General features: G+C 55.9%; 1 protein-coding gene across 1 annotated transcript in view; it reads right to left on the reverse strand.

Moving 5' to 3' along the window:
* Window positions 1–21,924, reverse strand: part of LOC137367051 (rho guanine nucleotide exchange factor 1-like) — a 167,215-nt gene that overhangs the window by 13,831 nt on the left and 131,460 nt on the right. The window contains exons 11-14 of the mRNA XM_068028536.1: window positions 20,797–20,820; window positions 11,188–11,293; window positions 3,824–3,935; window positions 2,200–2,223 (exon numbers count right to left, since the gene is read on the reverse strand). Of these exons, the coding sequence (XP_067884637.1) occupies window positions 2,200–2,223; window positions 3,824–3,935; window positions 11,188–11,293; window positions 20,797–20,820 (266 nt within the window). The remainder of the gene's footprint in view (window positions 1–2,199; window positions 2,224–3,823; window positions 3,936–11,187; window positions 11,294–20,796; window positions 20,821–21,924) is intronic.

Below are 21,924 nucleotides of genomic sequence, written 5' to 3' on the forward strand. Positions count from 1 at the left end.
AGGGAGTGCTGCACTGTCGGAGGGTCAGTACTGAGGGATTGCTGCACTGTCGGAGGGTCAGTACTAAGGGAGTGCTGCACTGTCGGAGGGTCAGTACTGAGGGAGCGCTGCACTGTCGGAGGGACAGTACTGAGGGAGTGCTGCACTGTCGGAGGGTCAGTACTGAGGGATTGCTGCACTGTCGGAGGGTCAGTACTGAGGGAGCGCTGCACTGTCGGAGGGTCAGCACTGAGGGAGCGCTGCACTGTCGGAGGGTCAGCACTGAGGGAGCGCTGCACTGTCGGAGGGTCAGCACTGAGGGAGCGCTGCACTGTCAGAGGGTCAGTACTGAGGGAGTGCTGCACTATCGGAGGGTCAGCACTGAGGGACCGCTGCACTGTCGGAGGGTCAGCACTGAGGGAGCGCTGCACTGTCGGAGGGTCAGCACTGAGGGAGCGCTGCACTGTCGGAGGGTCAGCACTGAGGGAGCGCTGCACTGTCGGAGGGTCAGCACTGAGGGAGCGCTGCACTGTCGGAGGGTCAGTACTGAGGGAGTGCTGCACTGTCGGAGGGTCAGTACTGAGGGAGCGCTGCACTATCGGAGGGTCAGCACTGAGGGAGTGCTGCACTGTCGGAGGGTCAGTACTGAGGGAGTGCTGCACTGTCGGAGGGTCAGTACTGAGGGAGCGCTGCACTGTCAGAGGGTCAGTACTGAGGGAGCGCTGTACTGTCGGAGGGTCAGTACTGAGGGAGTGCTGCACTGTCGGAGGGTCAGCACTGAGGGAGCGCTGCACTGTCGGAGGGTCAGTACTGAGGGAGCGCTGCACTGTCGGAGCGTCAGTACTGAGGGAGCGCTGCACTGTCGGAGGGTCAGTACTGAGGGAGCGCTGCACTGTCGCAGGATCAGTACTGAGGGAGCGCTGCACTGTCGGAGGGTCAGTACTGAGGGAGCGCTGCACTGTCGGAGGGTCAGTACTGAGGGAGCGCTGCACTGTCGGAGGGTCAGTACTGAGGGAGCGCTGCACTGTCGGAGGGTCAGCACTGAGGGAGCGCTGCACTGTTGGAGGGTCAGTACTGAGGGAGTGCTGCACTGTCGGAGGGTCAGCACTGAGGGAGCGCTGCACTGTCAGAGGGTTAGCACTGAGGGAGCGCTGCACTGTCGGAGGGTCAGCACTGAGGGAGCGCTGCACTGTCGGAGGGTCAGTACTGAGGGAGCGCTGCACTGTCGGAGGGTCAGTACTGAGGGAGCGCTGCACTGTCGGAGGGTCAGTACTGAGGGAGCGCTGCACTGTCGGAGGATCAGTACTGAGGGAGCGCTGCACTGTCGGAGGGTCAGTACTGAGGGAGCGCTGCACTGTCGGAGGGTCAGTACTGAGGGAGTGCTGCACTGTCGGAGGGTCAGTACTGAGGGAGCGCTGCACTGTCGGAGGGTCAGCACTGAGGGAGCGCTGCACTGTCGGAGGGTCAGCACTGAGGGAGTGCTGCACTGTCGGAGGGTCAGTACTGAGGGAGTGCTGCACTGTCGGAGGGTCAGTACTGAGGGAGTGCTGCACTGTCGGATGTGCCATCTTTCAGATGAGACATGAAACTGCAGTCCATCTGCACTCAGCTGGATATATAAGAACCCATGGCCACGACTGGAAGAAAGCAGGGGTGTTCGTTCACCCCAGTGTCCTTGGACCAATCGTTATCCCGTAACAAACATCACAAACAGATGATCTAGTCAATATCACTTTGCCGTGTAGCTCCTTTCATTCCGCCCTCGATTCCCATCACTCCACCATTGGCAGCCGTGCTTTCAGCTGCCTGGGGCCCTAAGCTCTGGAATTCCCTCCCTCAAACTCTCCGCCTCGCTCTCTTCCTGGAAGAGGCTCCTCAAAACCTACCAAACTTTTGTACGCGTGCCCTAATATCTCCTCATGTTTCTCAGTGTCATATCTCGTCCGTTACTTCTCCTGTGAAGTGCTTTGGGACTTTTTTTTATTTAAACCAACTGACCAACCCGGAATGTGCCGGAAGGTTAAGCCGAACCTGAGGATTCACCTTATCAGCTATGGATCAGCACCTTCCTGCCTTCCCTTGGACATTTAATGATGCCATGGGCCACACTCCTTAAGCACACCCCGCCCATTCCCCCATCCCGCACTGAATGTGGGCCCTGTGGGAAAGACTCAAGAGGGCCTCAGAGGGGAAAGAGCGAAGACAGCAGGAAAAATCTACCTCCTTCCGGTCTTAGATCAGCACCTGAAAAACAAAAGAGAGCGTAAAACAGCAGGGCGAGGGGTCATGGTGGGAAAGGAATACAGAATGAGACAGCTGCACCTCCCATGGTGGGAGATCTCCTCCAGGACTCCGGGCACAGCTAACACTGATTCAATGCCCTGCTTCTGACAGCCCTTCCTGAACTACGTGAGGGGTGCAGGCTGTCCGACTGTGGGAGGCGTCACAGTTGGTAACCCTGCTCTTCCTCACCCAACCTCACGTACGATCGCCCTGCGGTAGTCACTGGTAGATACGTTCCCTCTTCACAGATACACTCCCCAGCAGTCCCACACCGGCTCGTGCCCTCCTGGTCTGCGGGCCTCAGTCCCAGACTGACCGGTGCCCTCCTGGTCTGCGGGCCTCAGTCCCAGACTGACCGGTGCCCTCCTGGTCTGCGGGCCTCAGTCCCAGACTGACCGGTGCCCTCCTGGTCTGCGGGCCTCAGTCCCAGACTGACCGGTGCCCTCCTGGTCTGCGGGCCTCAGTCCCAGACTGACCGGTGCCCTCCTGGTCTGCGGGCCTCAGTCCCAGACTGACCGGTGCCCTCCTGGTCTGCGGGCCTCAGTCCCAGACTGACCGGTGCCCTCCTGGTCTGCGGGCCTCAGTCCCAGACTGACCGGTGCCCTCCTGGTCTGCGGGCCTCAGTCCCAGACTGACCGGTGCCCTCCTGGTCTGCGGGACTCAGTCCCAGACTGACCGGTGCCCTCCTGGTCTGCGGGACTCAGTCCCAGACTGACCGGTGCCCTCCTGGTCTGCGGGACTCAGTCCCAGACGGACCGGTGCCCTCCTGGTCTGCGGGCCTCAGTCCCAGACGGACCGGTGCCCTCCTGGTCTGCGGGCCTCAGTCCCAGACGGACCGGTGCCCTCCTGGTCTGCGGGCCTCAGTCCCAGACGGACCGGTGCCCTCCTGGTCTGCGGGCCTCAGTCCCAGACGGACCGGTGCCCTCCTGGTCTGCGGGCCTCAGTCCCAGACGGACCGGTGCCCTCCTGGTCTGCGGGCCTCAGTCCCAGACGGACCGGTGCCCTCCTGGTCTGCGGGCCTCAGTCCCAGACTGACCGGTGCCCTCCTGGTCTGCGGGACTCAGTCCCAGACTGACCGGTGCCCTCCTGGTCTGCGGGCCTCAGTCCCAGACGGACCGGTGCCCTCCTGGTCTGCGGGCCTCAGTCCCAGACGGACCGGTGCCCTCCTGGTCTGCAGCAGTGTAGTCAAAGATAATTCACTGAACTGATTGTGGAGGGCACCACCATCTGGTGGTAGCAGCCAGTACTGCAGCCTAAAATTCTGCAGCTTTTAAACAGACAGGAAACAGCAGAGGGCTGTTCCTTCCCTCCCCTCCATCCCCTCCCAATCCCCTCTCTTCCCCTCAGCTCCCCTCCCCTCCCCGCCCACTCCCCAGGGCAGGGGGGTCACCAGTCTCAATCCCCAGCGCAGGGGATCCCTGACCTCACTCCCCAGGGTAGGGGGGTCACCAGTCTCAATCCCCAGCGCAGGGGATCCCTGACCTCACTCCCCAGGGTAGGGGGGTCTGCACTGCCCTCGCGCACATGCCACGGAGAAAGGGAATGAGCTTGCCACACTCACTGCTGCTGGGGTCGTTGCGTGGCTGTCGTCTCAGATCCAAGATGCTGCCAATGCCTTTCCTCTTCTTCTCATCAGCCCTCACTGACTCGCTGTCCTTCTTTAGTGTAGGACCCTGCAGTGTACAGCACAGCACACACTGAGCAACAACAACCGGCATTTCAATAGCGCCTTGGACACAGAGGAATGTCTCAAGGCTCTACACAGGAGAGCAAATCAAACTCAAATTTAGCACCAAGGCACATCGGGGGGATATTGGGACAGGGATCAAAAGCTGGGTCAAAGAGTTAGGTTTTCAGAAGCATTTCAAAATGGGGAGAAAGAGAGATGTGGAGAGGTTAGAGGAGGGAATTGCAGAGTTTAGGGCCCCAGGCAGCTGGAGGCTCAGCCTCCAATGGTGGAGCGCTGGAAACCAGGGGATGAGAGACCAGAATGACTGGAGTGCAGAGATCTCAGAGGGTTGTAGGAGGTTACAGAGATAGGGAGGGTCGTAGGGGCTGGAGGAGGTTACAGAGATAGGGAGGGTCGTAGGGGCTGGAGGAGGTTACAGAGATAGGGAGGGTCGTAGAGGCTGGAGGAGGTTACAGAGATAGGGAGGGACGTATGGGCTGGAGGAGGTTACAGAGATAGGGAGGGTCGTAGGGGCTGGAGGAGGTTACAGAGATAGGGAGGGTCGTAGGGGCTGGAGGTGGTTACAGAGATAGGGAGGGTCGTAGGGGCTGGAGGAGGTTACAGAGATAGGGAGGGTCGTAGGGGTTGGAGGAGGTTACAGAGATAGGGAGGGACGTATGGGCTGGAGGAGGTTACAGAGATAGGGAGGGTCGTAGGGGCTGGAGGAGGTTACAGAGATAGGGAGGGACGTATGGGCTGGAGGAGGTTACAGAGATAGGGAGGGCTGCAGGGGTTGGAGGAGGTTACAGAGATAGGGAGTGTTGTAGGGGCTGGAGGAGGTTACAGAGATAGGGAGGGTTGTAGGGGCTGGAGGAGGTTACAGAGATAGGGAGGGCTGCAGGGGTTGGAGGAGGTTACAGAGATAGGGAGGGACGTATGGGCTGGAGGAGGTTACAGAGATAGGGAGGGTCGTAGGGGCTGGAGGAGGTTACAGAGATAGGGAGTGTTGTAGGGGCTGGAGGAGGTTACAGAGATAGGGAGAGTTGTAGGGGCTGGAGGAGGTTACAGAGATAGGGAGTGTTGTAGGGGCTGGAGGAGGTTACAGAGATAGGGAGGGTCGTAGGGGTTGGAGGAGTTTACAGAATAGGGAGGGTCGTAGGGGCTGGAGGAGGTTACAGAGATAGGGAGAGTTGTAGGGGCTGGAGGAGGTTACAGAGATAGGGAGGGTTGAAGGGGCTGGAGGAGGTTACAGAGATAGGGAGTGTTGTAGTGGCTGGAGGAGGTTACAGAGATAGGGAGAGTTGTAGGGGCTGGAGGAGGTTACAGAGATAGGGAGTGTTGTAGTGGCTGGAGGAGGTTACAGAGATAGGGAGGGTTGTAGGGGCTGGAGGAGGTTACAGAGATAGGGAGGGTCGTAGGGGCTGGAGGAGGTTACAGAGATAGGGAGGGTCGTAGGGGCTGGAGGAGGTTACAGAGATAGGGAGGGCTGCAGGGGTTGGAGGAGGTTACAGAGATAGGGAGGGACGTATGGGCTGGAGGAGGTTACAGAGATAGGGAGGGTTGTAGGGGCTGGAGGAGGTTACAGAGAGAGGGAGGGTTGTGGGGGCTTGAGGAGGTTACAGAGATAGGGAGGGTTGTAGGGGCTGGAGGAGGTTACAGAGAGAGGGAGGGTTGTGGGGGCTGGAGGAGGTTACAGAGAGAGGGAGGGTTGTGGGGGCTGGAGGAGGTTACAGAGATAGGGAGGGTTGTAGGGGCTGGAGGAGGTTACAGAGAGAGGGAGGGTTGTGGGGGCTGGAGGAGGTTACAGAGATAGGGAGGGTCGTAGGGGCTGGAGGAGGTTACAGAGATAGGGAGGGTCGTAGGGGTTGGAGGAGGTTACAGAGATAGGGAGGGTCGTAGGGGTTGGAGGAGGTTACAGAGATAGGTAGGGTCGTAGGGGCTGGAGGAGGTTACAGAGATAGGGAGGGTCGTAGGGGTTGGAGGAGGTTACAGAGATAGGTAGGGTCGTAGGGGCTGGAGGAGGTTACAGAGATAGGGAGGGTCGTAGGGGTTGGAGGAGGTTACAGAGATAGGTAGGGTCGTAGGGGCTGGAGGAGGTTACAGAGATAGGGAGGGTTGTGGGGGCTGGAGGAGGTTACAGAGATAGGGAGGGTTGTAGGGGCTGGAGGAGGTTACAGAGATAGGGAGGGTTGTAGGGGCTGGAGGAGGTTACAGAGATAGGGAGGGTCGTAGGGGCTGGAGGAGGTTACAGAGATAGGTAGGGTCGTAGGGGCTGGAGGAGGTTACAGAGATAGGGAGGGTCGTAGGGGCTGGAGGAGGTTACAGAGATAGGGAGGGTCGTAGGGGTTGGAGGAGGTTACAGAGACAGGGACTGAAGACAATGGCTTCACTCTTCCCAATATTTAATTGGGGCGGTGGGGGTCGTTTCTGCTCATCCAGGACAGGATGTCGGAAAATCAGCCAGTGACGAATCACTGGGCTCCCAGTGAGCCTTCCACTCCTCCCATTGGGCACTGGGTCTCAAACACCAGCTAATCACAGTTGATAAAGGTGGTGATATCGCCAGTAAGAGAAGGATGAGAGGTGACCTGTTAGAGATCATGCACAATGTGACGGGAGTTCGATTGGATTGACCGTGAAGAACATGTTTTCACTCCCATTCGCCCATTACTGGAGTCTGAGGCCAGAATATGTTGACGGGATATTCGACCACGGCAGGCATCACTGCTGCGCCCGATCACCCCTCACCAGCCCACTTTGGAACGGGTGCTCCACGCTCACGTCTCAGGGTTTGAAGCAGGGCCTGAAGGGGGCGGGGGCTATAGGGGAGAGGGCTCGGTTACTCCGGAAGACAGCAGCAATGCACTGTTGGGATCTGGGGAAGGGGGAGCTGCAGGGAGAATGTGTCACTCATGTCTGTCCGGGAAACTGTGCAGTCTTGGTTTCCCCTGCAATCGCACAGCCAGCAACATTGAGCCACCTGTGGCAGGCCAGGAGTTTCCTTTGAAGAACCTTTCCTGGAACAAGGCCTGGACCCCAGGGAGATGGGAGCAGAGCGACACATTCACCCGGATTCAGGTCCCTTGTGGTTGGATGGAAGACACGGAGAGAAGATGTTTCCACTCGTGAGGGGAGAGCAGATCGAGGGGTCATCAATATAAGAGAGTCATGAATAAATCCAATCGGGAATTCAGGAGAAACTTCTTTCCCCAGGGAGTGGTGAGAATGCGGAACTCACTCCCACAGGGAGTGGTTGAGGTGAACAGCAGAGATACATTTAAGGAGAAGTTGGATAAATGCATGAGGGAGATAGGAATAGAAGGATATGTTGATGGGGTGAGATGAAGGGGGTGGGAGGAGGCTGATGTGGAGCATTAACACCAGCACGGACTAGATGGGCCAAAGGTACAAGCTATGCAAGTCCATGCAATTGAGATTATAGACAGTTTGAACAGGAAAAGCCCCTGGTTTCCACTGCGGAAGAAGCGAATGACCAGCGAGCATCAATTTAAAATAATTTAAAAAGTAGTACCATTAGTTTGAGATTGATACAGGGCTATGGGGAGAGAGTGGGGCAGTGGGATTAGTTTGGGATTGATACAGGGCGATGGAGAGAGAGCGGGGCAGTGGGATTAGTTTGGGATTGATACAGGACTATGGGGAGAGAGTGGGGCAGTGGGATTAGTTTGGGATTGATACAGGGCGATGGAGAGAGAGCGGGGCAGTGGGATTAGTTTGGGATTGATACAGGACTTTGGGGAGAGAGTGGGGCAGTGGGATTAGTTTGGGATTGATACAGGACTATGGGGAGAGAGCGGGGCAGTGGGATTAGTTTGGGATTGATACAGGGCGATGGGGAGAGAGCGGGGCACTGGGATTAGTTTGGGATTGATACAGGGCTATGGGGAGAAAGTGGGGCACTGGGATTAGTTTGAGATTGATACAGGACTATGGAGAGAGAGCGGGGCAGTGGGATTAGTTTGGGGATTGATACAGGGCTATGGAGAGAGCGGGCAGTGGGATTAGTTTGGGATTGATACAGGACTATGGGGAGAGAGCGGGGCAGTGGGATTAGTTTGGGATTGATACAGGGCGATGGAGAGAGAGTGGGACAGTGGGATTAGTTTGGGGTTGATGCAGGGCTATGGAGAGAGAGCGGGGCAGTGGGATTAGTTTGGGGATTGATACAGGGCGATGGAGAGAGAGCGGGGCAGTGGGATTAGTTTGGGATTGATACAGGACTATGGGGAGAGAGCGGGGCGGTGGGATTAGTTTGGGATTGATACAGGACTATGGGGAGAGAGCGGGGCAGTGGGATTAGTTTGGGATTGATACAGGGCGATGGAGAGAGAGCGGGGCAGTGGGATTAGTTTGGGATTGATACAGGACTATGGAGAGAGAGCGGGGCAGTGGGATTAGTTTGGGATTGATACAGGGCGATGGAGAGAGAGCGGGGCAGTGGGATTAGTTTGGGATTGATACAGGGCTATGGAGAGAGAGCGGGGCAGTGGGATTAGTTTGGGATTGATACAGGACTATGGAGAGAGAGCGGGGCAGTGGGATTAGTTTGGGATTGATACAGGACTATGGGGAGAGAGCGGGGCAGTGGGATTAGTTTGGGGATTGATACAGGGCGATGGAGAGAGAGCGGGGCAGTGGGATTAGTTTGGGGATTGATACAGGGCGATGGAGAGAGAGCGGGGCAGTGGGATTAGTTTGGGGATTGATACAGGGCTATGGAGAGAGCGGGCAGTGGGATTAGTTTGGGATTGATACAGGACTATGGGGAGAGAGCGGGGCGGTGGGATTAGTTTGGGATTGATACAGGGCGATGGAGAGAGAGCGGGGCAGTGGGATTAGTTTGGGATTGATACAGGGCTATGGAGAGAGAGCGGGGCAGTAGGATTAGTTTGGGAATGATACAGGACTATGGGGAGAGAGCGGGGCGGTGGGATTAGTTTGGGATTGATACAGGACTATGGGGAGAGAGCGGGGCACTGGGATTAGTTTGAGATTGATACAGGGCTATGGAGAGAGAGCGGGGCAGTGGGATTAGTTTGGGATTGATAGAGGGCGATGGAGAGAGAGCGGGGCAGTGGGATTAGTTTGAGATTGATACAGGGCTATGGAGAGAGAGCGGGGCAGTGGGATTAGTTTGGGATTGATACAGGGCTATGGAGAGAGAGCGGGGCAGTGGGATTAGTTTGGGATTGATACAGGGCTATGGAGAGAGAGCGGGGCAGTGGGATTAGTTTGAGATTGATACAGGGCTATGGGGAGAGAGCGGGGCAGTGGGATTAGTTTGGGATTGATACAGGGCTATGGAGAGAGAGCGGGGCAGTGGGATTAGTTTGGGATTGATACAGGGCGATGGAGAGAGAGCGGGGCAGTGGGATTAGTTTGGGATTGATACAGGGCGATGGAGAGAGAGCGGGGCAGTGGGATTAGTTTGGGATTGATACAGGGCTATGGAGAGAGAGCGGGGCAGTGGGATTAGTTTGGGATTGATACAGGACTATGGAGAGAGAGCGGGGCAGTGGGATTAGTTTGGGATTGATACAGGGCGATGGAGAGAGAGCGGGGCAGTGGGATTAGTTTGGGATTGATACAGGGCTATGAGGAGAGCGCGGGGCAGTGGGATTAGTTTGGGAATGACATAGGGCGATGGAGAGAGAGTGGGACAGTGGGATTAGTTTGGGATTGATACAGGGCGATGGAGAGAGAGCGGGGCAGTGGGATTAGTTTGGGAATGACATAGGGCGATGGAGAGAGAGCGGGGCAGTGGGATTAGTTTGGGATTGATACAGGGCGATGGAGAGAGAGCGGGGCAGTGGGATTAGTTTGGGATTGATACAGGGCTATGAGGAGAGAGCGGGGCAGTGGGATTAGTTTGGGATTGATACAGGGCTATGAGGAGAGCGCGGGGCAGTGGGATTAGTTTGGGAGTGACATAGGGCGATGGAGAGAGAGTGGGACAGTGGGATTAGTTTGGGAATGATACAGGGCTATGGAGAGAGAGCGGGGCAGTGGGATTAGTTTGGGAATGACATAGGGCGATGGAGAGAGAGTGGGTCAGTGGGATTAGTTTGGGATTGATACAGGGCGATGGAGAGAGAGCGGGGCAGTGGGATTAGTTTGGGATTGATACAGGGCTATGAGGAGAGCGCGGGGCAGTGGGATTAGTTTGGGAATGACATAGGGCGATGGAGAGAGAGTGGGACAGTGGGATTAGTTTGGGAATGATACAGGGCTATGGAGAGAGAGCGGGGCAGTGGGATTAGTTTGGGAATGACATAGGGCGATGGAGAGAGAGTGGGACAGTGGGATTAGTTTGGGAATGATACAGGGCTATGGAGAGAGAGCGGGGCAGTGGGATTAGTTTGGGATTGATACAGGACTATGGGGAGAGAGCGGGGCAGTGGGATTAGTTCGGGAATGACATAGGGCGATGGAGAGAGAGTGGGACAGTGGGATTAGTTTGGGAATGATACAGGGCTATGGAGAGAGAGCGGGGCAGTGGGATTAGTTTGGGAATGACATAGGGCGATGGAGAGAGAGCGGGGCAGTGGGATTAGTTTGGGATTGATACAGGGCTATGGAGAGAGAGCGGGGCAGTGGGATTAGTTTGGGATTGTTCTTGTGCAGAGCGAGCAGAATCCTGATGGGCCGAATGGCATCCTCCCGCACTTGTTCCCCAGTGGAACAACAAGGACTTCCCCCTGACACTGCGCCCAATTCTACAGTGCTCCGAATAGCGCAGACTCTCCCTGGGGTTGGGGTTCCACAGATGCTGGGTGCGCTGCAGGCAATCGCTGACCCACGCCCATTCTCGGGATTCGAGACCCTTTGGTGGCTGTTTGTCTGTGAGAGCACGAGGGGCAAACCCGATCTTGTAATCGCCATGACCCACCCCTCTGCAAACCCTTTCCCGCTGCAGCGCAGGGAAGGACAGATGCTGGATAACAGAACAGACGGCAGAAGTCCCGGCTTACTCCCAAGCCCAATGAGACTGAGGGCAAGCAGGCTCCCGAAAGGGACTGGGAAAAGGGGAACAACCTGACTTCCGAGATCAGGCCGAGTGCCACAATGGGAGTGGCGAAGGGTGTTGAGGGAGATATGCCAACCCCCTCGTGTTGTCAGCAGGGCAGTGCCAGTTCCCTCGTCGAGCACAAGGCCTCAATTCCCCACCCCCCGCAACCTCCCCCCCCCCCCCCCACCAAACAAAACCCTTCGCGCGGGCCCCAACGACCCTTCACCTTTCTGCGCATCAGAAAATGCCGCTTCTTCTCAAGTATCCGTGGTTCCTTTGTCTTGACACCCAGGTACTTCATGTATGTCACCACGGCGTTGTACACCGATGTGCTGAGGAGGGGGTTGCGGCAGGGAGGGAGGGGTAAAGAACAACACACGGTCAGTCACGCCCCCTTGCCACTGTGCATCTGCGCTCCCGAACCCGCCCAGAGTGGGTCATGGCTGGCGTCAGCGTGGTACAGCCCACTTTCATTCTCCCACCCCGACTCCCCCCCCGCCACTTCTCACACCCCTGCCCCGAGGTAACGGCTCTCATCTCACCGGAATCGCAAATCACTCATTCAGCAGCTTCTCCGGCTTTGAACAAATGCAAGCTGGCATCTCCATCCCAAATGACTCAGCTCCAGCTGTCCCTGTCCTGGGAGTGTTTGATGGAGACAGTGCAGAGGGAGCTTTACTCTGTATCTAACCCCGTGCTTTACCTGTTCTGGGAGTGTTTGATGGGGACAGTGTAGAGGGAGCTTTACTCTGTATCTAACCCCGTGCTTTACCTGTCCTGGGAGTGTGTGATGGGGACAGTGTAGAGGGAGCTTTACTCTGTATCTAACCCAGTGTTGTACCTGTCCTGGGAGTGTTTGATGGGGACAGTGTAGAGGGAGCTTTACTCTGTATCTAACCTCCGTGCTGTACCTGTCCTGGGAGTGTTTGATGGGGACAGTGTAGAGGGAGCTTTACTCTGTATCTAACCCAGTGTTGTACCTGTCCTGGGAGTGTTTGATGGGACAGTGTAGAGGGAGCTTTACTCTGTATCTAACCCAGTGCTGTACCTGTCCTGGGAGTGTTTGATGGGGACAGTGTAGAGGGAGCTTTACTCTGTATCTAACCCAGTGTTGTACCTGTCCTGGGAGTGTTTGATGAGGACAGTGTAGAGGGAGCTTTACTCTGTATCTAACCTCCGTGCTGTACCTGTCCTGGGAGTGTTTGATGGGGACAGTGTAGAGGGAGCTTTACTCTGTATCTAACCCAGTGCTGTACCTGTCCTGGGAGTGTTTGATGGGGACAGTGTAGAGGGAGCTTTACTCTGTATCTAACCCAGTGCTGTACCTGTCCTGGGAGTGTTTGATGGGGACAGTGTAGAGGGAGCTTTACTCTGTATCTAACCCAGTGTTGTACCTGTCCTGGGAGTGTTTGATGAGGACAGTGTAGAGGGAGCTTTACTCTGTATCTAACCTCCGTGCTGTACCTGTCCTGGGAGTGTTTGATGGGGACAGTGTAGAGGGAGCTTTACTCTGTATCTAACCCAGTGCTGTACCTGTCCTGGGAGTGTTTGATGGGGACAGTGTAGAGGGAGCTTTACTCTGTATCTAACCCAGTGCTGTACCTGTCCTGGGAGTGTTTGATGGGGACAGTGTAGAGGGAGCTTTACTCTGTATCTAACCCCCGTGCTGTACCTGTCCTGGGAGTGTTTGATGGGGACAGTGTAGAGGGAGCTTTACTCTGTATCTAACCCAGTGTTGTACCTGTCCTGGGAGTGTTTGATGGGGACAGTGTAGAGGGAGCTTTACTCTGTATCTAACCCAGTGTTGTATCTGTCCTGGGAGTGTTTGATGGGGACAGTGTAGAGGGAGCTTTACTCTGTATCTAACCCCGTGCTGTAACTGTCCTGGGAGTGTTTGATGGGGACAGTGTAGATGTGGGTGTCGCTGGCTAGGACAGCATTTATTGCCCATCCCTAATTGCCCTTGAGAAGGCGGTGGTGAGCTGCCTTCTTGAACCGCTGCAGTCCATGTGGGGTAGGTACACCCACAGTGCTGTTAGGAAGGGAGTTCCAGGATTTTGACCCAGCGACAGTGAAGGAACGGCGATATAGTTCCAAGTCAGGATGGTGTGTGACTTGGAGGGGAACTTGCAGGTGGTGGTGTTCCCATGCATCTGCTGCCTTTGTCCTTCTAGTTGGTAGAGGTCGCAGGTTTGGAAGGTGCTGTCTAAGGAGCCTTGGTGCGTTGCTGCAGTGCATCTTGTAGATGGTACACACTGCTGCTACTGTGCGTCGGTGGTGGAGGGAATGAATGTTTGTCGATGGGGTGCCAATCGAGCGGGCTGCTTTGTCCTGGATGGTGTCAAGCTTCTTGAGTGTTGTTGGAGCTGCACCCATCCAGGCAAGTGGAGAATATTCCATCACACTCCTGACTTGCGCCTTGTAGATGGTGGACAGGCTTTGGGGAGTCAGGAGGTGAGTTACTCGCCTCAGGATTCCTAGCCTCTGACCTGCTCTTGTAGCCACGGTATTTATATGGCTATTCCAGTTCAGTTTCTGGTCAATGGTAGCCCCGAGGATGTTGATAGTGGGGGATTCAGCGATGGTAATGCCGTTGAATGTCAAGGGGAGATGGTTAGATTCTCTCTTGTTGGAGATGATCTTTGCCTGGCACTTGTGTGGCGCGAATGTGACTTGCCACTTATCTACCCAAGCCTGGATATTGTCCAAGTCTTGCTGCATTTCGACATGGACTGCTTCAGTATCTGAGGAGTCGCGAATGGTGCTCAACATTGTGCAATCATCAGCGAACATCCCCACTTCTGACCTTATGATTGAAGGAAGGTCATTGATGAAGCAGCTGAAGATGGTTGGACCAAGGACACTACCCTGAGGAACTCCTGCAGTGATGTCCTGGAGCTCAGATGATTGACCTCCAACAACCACAACCATCTTCCTTTGCGCTAGGTATGACTCCAGCCAGCGGAGGGTTTTCCCCATGATTCCCATTGACCTCAGTTTTGCTCGGGCTCCTTTATGCCATACTCGGTCAAATGCTGCCTTGATGTCAAGGGCAGTCACTCTCACCGCACCTCGAGTTCAGCTCTTTTGTCCATGTTTGTACCAAGGCTGCAATGAGGTCAGGAGCTGAGTGGCTTTGGCAGAACCCAAACTGAGCGTCACTGAGCAGGTTATTGCTAAGCAAGTGCCACTTGATGGCACTGTTGATGACACCTTCCATCACTTTACTGATGATTGAGAGTAGGCTGATGGGGCGGTAATTGGACGGGTTGGACTTGTCCTGCTTTTTGTGTACAGGACATACCTGGACAATTTTCCACATTGCTGGGTAGATGCCAGTGTTGTAGCTGTACTGGAACAGCTTGGCTCGGGGCGCGGCAAGTTCTAGAGCACAGCTCTTCAGTACTATTGCCGGAATATTGTCAGGGCCCATAGCCTTTGCAGTGTCCAGTGCCTTCAGTAGTTTCTTGATATCACGCGGAGTGAATCGAATTGGCTGAAGTCTGGCCTCTGTGATGCTGGGGACTTCAGGAGGAGGCTGAGATGGATCATCAACTCGGCACTTCTGGCTGAAGATTGTTGCAAATGCTTCAGCCTTATCTTTCGCACTGATGTGCTGGGCTCCCCCATCATTGAGGATGGGGATATTTGTGGAGCCACCTCCTCCAGTTAGTTGTTTAATTGTCCACCACCATTCACAGCTGGATGTGGCAGGACTGCAGAGCTTAGATCTGATCTGTTGGTTATGGAATCGCTTAGCTCTGTCTATCGCATGCTGCTTACACAGTTTGGCATGCAAGTAGTCCTGGGTTGTAGCTTCACCAGGTTGACACCTCATTTTGAGGTATGCCTGGTGCTGCTCCTGGCATGCCCTCCTGCACTCTTCATTGAACCAGGGTTGGTCTCCTGGATTGATGGTAATGGTAGAGTGGGGGATATGCCGGGCCATGAGGTTACAGATTGTGGTTGAGTACAATCCTGCTGCTGCTGATGGCCCACAGCGCCTCATGGATGCCCAGTTTTACATTGCTAGATCTGTTTGAAATCGTTCCCATTCAGCACGGTGATAGTGCCACACAACACGATGGACTCAACGTGAAGGCGGGACTTCGTCTCCACAAGTACTGTGCGGTGGTCACTCCTACCAATACTGTCATGGACAGATGCATCTGCAGCAGATTAGTGAGGACGAGGTCAAGTATGTTTTTCCCTCGTGTTGGTTCCCCCACCACCTGCCGCAGACCCAGTCTAGCAGCTATGTCCTTTCGGACTCGGCCAGCTCGGTCAGTAATGGTGCTACCGAGCCACTCTTGGTGATGGACATTGAAGTCCCCCACCCAGAGTACATTTTGTGCCCTTGCCACCCTCAGTGCTTCCTCCAAGTGGTGTTCAACACGGAGGAGTACTGAGTCATCAGCTGAGGGAGGGCGGTAGATGGTAATCAGTAGGAGGTTACCTTGCCCATGTTTGACCTGATGCCATGAGACCTCATGGGGTCCGGAGTCGATGTTGAGGACTCACAGGGCAACTCCCTCCCTCCTGTATACCACTGTCCCGCCACCTCTGGTGGGTCTGTCCTGCCGGTGGGACAGGACGTACCCGGGGATGGTGATGGCAGTGTCTGGGACATTGTCTGTAAGGTATTATTCCGTGAGTATGACTATGTCAGGCTGTTGCTTGACTAGTCTGTGGGACAGCTCTCCCAATGTTGGCACAAGCCCCCAGATGTTAGTAAGGAGGACTTTGCAGGGTCGACAGGGCTGGGTTTGCCGTTGTCGTTTCCGGTGCCTAGGCCGATGCCGGGTGGTCCGTCCGGTTTCATTCCTTTTTATTGACTTTGTAGCGGTTAGGTACAACTGAGTGGCTTGCTAGGCCATTTCAGAGGGCATGTAAGAGTTAACCACATTGCTGTAGGTCTGGAGTCACATGTAGGCCAGACCAGGTAAGGACAGCAGATTTCCTTCCCTAAAGGGCATTAGTGAACCAGATGGGTTTTTACAACAAGTGACAATGGTTTCATGGCCATCATTAGACTAGCTTTTAATTCCAGATTTATTAATTAAATTCAAATTCCACCTTCTGCTGTGGTGGGATTCGAACCCTTGTCCCCAGAGGAATACCCTGGGTCTCTGGGTTACTAGTCCAGTGATAATACCACTATGCCACCGCCTACCCCTTAACACTATATCTAACCCCGTGCTGTACCTGTCCTGGGAGTGTGTGACCACTGTAGACACTTCTCTCTCCCCTCCCACCACTGTGCTGACTGGCACCTCTTCCAAGTTCCCATTGCTGGTGTTGAGCCCAGAATGTAACACATTTCTGGGAATCTGTGCAGTCTGTTTCCCCTGCAGGAGCCCCCCTGCAATCTCACAGCCAGCAGCACAGGCCAAGAGTTTATTTTGAAAGCCCTTTCCTGGAACAAGGCCTGGGCCCCAGGGGACGGGCGCAGAGCCACACATTCTCCCAGACCCAGGTCCCATATGGTTGGGTGGAAGACATGGAGAGAGGATTCGTGTGCGCATGTGGGACTCTCCATTCACTGCTGCCCGACTCACTGCTACTCAGGGACAGGAAAGCAACGCTCAGTCCCGGACATCATGTCCAGTGCCAGTAGGATTACTGCCACTTCCTGGGTTCAGCCACTCACACATGCACTCTCGCTCCTGTTTCGATATGTCTGTCTCTTTTGTCTTTGCATGGGTGTCTCTCGCCCTCTCCCTCTGTGTCCCTGTGGCTCTCGCTCTCTCTCTGCCGCCCCTCTCTCGCTCTCTCTCTCGCCCCTCTCTCGCTCTCTCTCTCTCTGCCGCCCCCTCTCTCGCTCTCTCTGCCGCCCCCTCTCTCGCTCTCTGCCGCCCCCTCTCTCTCTCTCTCTCTGCCGCCCCCTCTCTCTCTCTCTCTCTGCCGCCCCCTCTCTCTCTCTCTCTCTGCCGCCCCCTCTCTCTCTCTCTCTCTGCCGCCCCCTCTCTCTCTCTCTCTCTGCCGCCCCCTCTCTCTCTCTCTCTCTGCCGCCCCCTCTCTCTCTCTCTCTCTGCCGCCCCCTCTCTCTCTCTCTCTCTGCCGCCCCCTCTCTCTCTCTCTCTCTGCCGCCCCCTCTCTCTCTCTCTCTCTGCCGCCCCCTCTCTCTCTCTCTCTGCCGCCCCCTCTCTCTCTCTCTCTCTGCCGCCCCCTCTCTCTCTCTCTCTCTGCCGCCCCCTCTCTCTCTCTCTCTCTGCCGCCCCCTCTCTCTCTCTCTCTCTGCCGCCCCCTCTCTCTCTCTCTCTCTGCCGCCCCCTCTCTCTCCCTCTCTCTGCCGCCCCCTCTCTCTCTCCCTCTCTCTGCCGCCCCCTCTCTCTCTCTCTCTCTGCCGCCCCCTCTCTCTCTCTCTCTCTGCCGCCCCCTCTCTCTCTCTCTCTCTGCCGCCCCCTCTCTCTCTCTCTCTCTGCCGCCCCCTCTCTCTCTCTCTCTCTGCCGCCCCCTCTCTCTCTCTCTCTCTGCCGCCCCCTCTCTCTCTCTCTCTCTGCCGCCCCCTCTCTCTCTCTCTCTCTGCCGCCCCCTCTCTCTCTCTCTCTCTGCCGCCCCCTCTCTCTCTCTCTCTCTGCCGCCCCCTCTCTCTCTCTCTCTCTGCCGCCCCCTCTCTCTCTCTCTCTCTGCCGCCCCCTCTCTCTCTCTCTCTCTGCCGCCCCCTCTCTCTCTCTCTCTCTCTGCCGCCCCCTCTCTCTCTCTCTCTGCCGCCCCCTCTCTCTCTCTCTGCCGCCCCCTCTCTCTCTCTCTCTCTGCCGCCCCCTCTCTCTCTCTCTCTCTGCCGCCCCCTCTCTCTCTCTCTCTCTGCCGCCCCCTCTCTCTCTCTCTCCCGCCCCCTCTCTCTCTCGCTCTGCCGCCCCCTCTCTCTCTCGCTCTGCCGCCCCCTCTCCCTTTCTCGCTCTGCCGCCCCTCTCCCTCCCTCTGCCGCCCCCTCTCCCTCGCTCTGCCGCCCCTCTCCCTCGCTCTCTCTCTCTGCCTGTGTGTGTGTGTGTGTGTGTGTGTGTGTGTGTGTGTGTGTGTGTGTGTGTGACACTCTCTCTCTCTGTGTCGCTCCCTCTCTGTCTGTGTGTGTGTCTCTGTCTCTCTCTTTCTCTGGGTGTGTGTCTGTGTGGCGCTCTCTCTCTCTTTCTGTGTGTGTGTGTGTATATGTGTGTGTCTCTCTCTGTCTCGCCCTGTGTGCCTCTCTCTCTCACCCTGTCTGTCTTTGTTTCTCTCCGTGTCTATCTCTGTGTGTGTATGTGTGTCTCTGTGTCGCTCTCCCCTCTCTCTGTCTCTCTCCCCTCTCAAAGTGTGTCTCTCTCACTCCCTCCCCCTCCCTCCCTGTCTCTCTCTCTCTCTCATTCTGTGTGTGTCTGTCTGTGCGCGTGTGCGTCTGTCTGTCTGCGTGTGCGTCTGTCTGTCTGCGTGTGCGTCTGTCTGTGTGTGTGTGTGTGTGCGTGCCTGTCTGTGTGTGTGTGCGTGCCTGTCTGTGTGTGTGTGCGTGTGCGTGCCTGTCTGTGTGTGTGTGTGTGTGCGTGCCTGTCTGTCTGTGTGTGTGCGTGCCTGTCTGTCTGTGTGTGTGCGTGCCTGTCTGTCTGTGTGTGTGCGTGCCTGTCTGTGCGTGCCTGTCTGTGTGTCTGTGTGTGTGTCTCTGTGTGTGTGTGTGTGTCTCTGTGTGTGTGTGTGTGTCTCTGTGTGTGTGTGTGTGTCTCTGTGTGTGTGTGTCTCTGTGTGTGTGTGTCTCTGTGTGTGTGTGTCTCTGTGTGTGTGTGTCTCTGTGTGTGTGTGTCTCTGTGTGTGTGTGTCTCTGTGTGTGTGTGTCTCTGTGTGTCTCTCCACACTTTGTTCTTGCTCTGTGATTGCATCAGCAAGCTTCTACGACCTCCCCTTCCCTCCCTCCTCCTTCCTTTGTGGCTCTGACCTCTGGGAGGATATATACAATTAGCATCCACTTGAAGGGGAGGGGAGGTTGTGCAGGGGGAGTTCAGCTCCGCCCAGGAGAGGCTGTTACTGCCACGTTGGCAGAGTATTGGGAGAGCAGGCAGGCGGGCAGGAAAATAAAACATACACAGACACAAGTCAATGAACCATTGTCCTCAGCAGCACTTTCACCCTGCCCAGTTGTAAGCCCCCACGGCCCAATCCCTCTCTCTGGCTTCATTAATGCTCAATCGTCCCTCTCTTAAATCATTATACGGCACACACTGTACCCCCCACCCCTGAACTCTTCTTGCTGCTTGCCCCCAACACCCAGTGTGAGAGCTTCCGGCCATTCGACCCTGGAAGGCATCACTATCGTATCCTCACCCCGCACCCCCACACCACCCACCCCGCCCCACAACCCACACACATTCTAACTGAGGGCCGGGCTGTGGGGGCAGGGTCCCACGTTCACCCAGCCAAGTTTCGATTTTAATTATTGTTCAGGTTATTTTAACCAAAATAAGCGTTTTCAATCCGGTTCTCGCTGTCCACCCTCACCCCCGCCCAGCCCTCCCTGCAGCCGAGCCCGCTGCCTGAGAACAGCCCGCCACACCCACCCGCAGCTGGCACGAGGAGCAGCCGTGCACCCTTCCCTTCCTGTCCAAACTGTGAGAGACCGTGCTCGCGAACGTGATTGGCGCAGGGTTTAGGTGCATGTGTTGCTGCAGGTTTATCTGTGTGAGTTTAAGTTTGCATGTGTGTTTTGCACACGCGATTGCGTGCATGTGTGCGTGGGAGCGTTCGTGTGTTTGCGCACGTGGGCGCGCGTTTGCACGCACGTGCTCGTGCAGACTTGCACGTGTTTGGTCGTGTGCATGTCTTTGTATGTACATTTGTAAAGGCTTACAACTGGCGAGCAGACGGGTTAGAAACATTAAAAAAATAGGAGCAGGCGTTGGCCATTCAGCCCTTCGAGCCTGCACCGCCATTCAATACGATCATGGCTGATCATCCAAACCTGTTCCCGCTTTGTCCCCGTATCCCTTGATCCCTGTAGCCCCAAGCATGGATTTGTTTGAATCCCAGGCGGGGCTCTGAGTGGCACAGGCTGGTAAACCAGCAAGACTGCAAGAGGCAGTGGGCCGGAAACAGACCAGCACTTCATGAAACCCCAATGTGAAGCACCCCTCCCGAGACCCAACACTCCTCTTTCAGAGGCTGGTGGCCCCAGTGGGTGTGTGCATCTCTCAATCTTTTAGGGGTTTCCCCTTCACTATACAATCTCAGGAGACCTCTCCTCCGGGGGGGGGGGGCGCGTTGGGGCAGTCATGTGACTCACTGTGGTGTGCCAGTACACGGGCTGCCTGGGAAATGAGGGCTGGACGTTGGCGAGAATGGGAAAGCAGATGGTTACTCGTGCCCCTTATTAATTCCTAACATATAGGGTGTGACGTTGGTGCTCTCGGTCTCTCTATTAGTCAGGGCATACCATTTAAAGGGGCAGCTCTGTGGGTTGCTGCTCAGGCAGGGGGTTTAGCTGCCCAAGTGCCTTCTCCGCTGGCCCCTGCCACTCTCCCATGCCCCACCATGCTTTGTCCCGGTGAGGAGGGTGACAGCTATTCGCCCGTGAGTGGATGATGTGAATATTCTATATGCCACGCCTGGTTTAACTGTGCAGTGGGTGATAGTTGGCTGCCTTTTCCTGGTATTATACCTTGGGTGGGGGAATGTAAAACACTCAGAACAGTGGCCCGAGGGCAAGGGAACGGATCCAGACACCAGCCCCCAGCCCAACCTTTCAACATAAATATAGCACGGCAATAAAACAGCATGAGTCGACACAGACAGAAAGAGGGGCGCACACCGGACATGCATACTGACACATGCAGGAAGACAAAGTGACAGACAGAACACACGTCCACCTTCTTACCTTTTCTCGTCGTCTGTATTGGAGCTGAAAGAGAGAAAGAGAAGGAGAATGGTGAAACCCTGGGCATTCAAACAGAGGGGGGGGGGGTCAAAGGCAGAGAAATCGCACTGACAACACCGAGCATCAGCGACACCGAGAGCGAGTGAGTACAAACAGGAAGCAGATAAACGTCCAGGCAGGCTCGCCACAAACCAAAACTCAGGGCTTCCCTCGTTGCCGGGGCACTGACACCTTTCCAAACAGAAGCCAGCATCCCACAGGCCTAGCCGGCCTGATAAACAAGAGCAAAGCTCACCGGTGGAAAATCATTTTGCCAAATCGCCAGTGCTGCTGTGGTTTTGTGACTGGAAGCTTTGGTTGTCTTATTGTGCATGATCCAGAGGAGCAGTGGTGTGGAGTGACGGGTGCTGTCTTGACGGCTGGAAGAACGAGTGGCTCACAGTCTTGGCAAACCCCCTCTTTATCCCCGCGCCTCACAAATGATGCAACAACTTTCCTCGTGTTCTCTCTGTCTCCCTTTAAAAATAGACACAAAGGGACGTGTTGTTGTTGTTGGTGGGGGTGGTGAGGGAAAGGGGGAGGGGGGGGGGTCAAAGCTGTGTCCAATCAGGAGGCCCTGGGACCAGCAGCCAATTGGCAGCCAGGACGCTGACTTCATTCATTTTCACTCTCTCTCTCTGAACGCCCCGGGGGGGGGATCAGTATCACATGGTTTACACTGAATGAATGACAGGGTGAGGTCACTCGCTCACAGTCTCTTGTTCCCAGGGTAAAGATCTTCCTCCTGTTACTTGTTAAACTTCAGACCGATTTCCTGCCTCATGCAGTGGCCCCCCGTGTGTGCTGGGTGGGTGGGGGGGGGGGGGTGTATGTATGAGCCAAGTCGGCTTTTAAAGGGGACAGCAACCCTCTGGCACCCCCGCACCCAGCCACCTCTGTCCTGAAATTTAACCTCCCTCGAAAGCTCTGGGGCTTGCCCCCCCCACCCCCCTCTCGCTTGGCGGACTCCCCGCTTTCATCCAGGGATGGCACACTCTGCTGGCCCGCCTTGTCCCTTCTCCCCCCCCAGCACCCCGGTGGGCTTGGTGCCTGTCTGCCCCTTTATCTCAGGTTACTGCCATCACCACC

This window comes from Heterodontus francisci, unplaced genomic scaffold (genome assembly GCF_036365525.1).
Source record: "Heterodontus francisci isolate sHetFra1 unplaced genomic scaffold, sHetFra1.hap1 HAP1_SCAFFOLD_843, whole genome shotgun sequence".
Taxonomy (NCBI): domain Eukaryota; kingdom Metazoa; phylum Chordata; class Chondrichthyes; order Heterodontiformes; family Heterodontidae; genus Heterodontus; species Heterodontus francisci.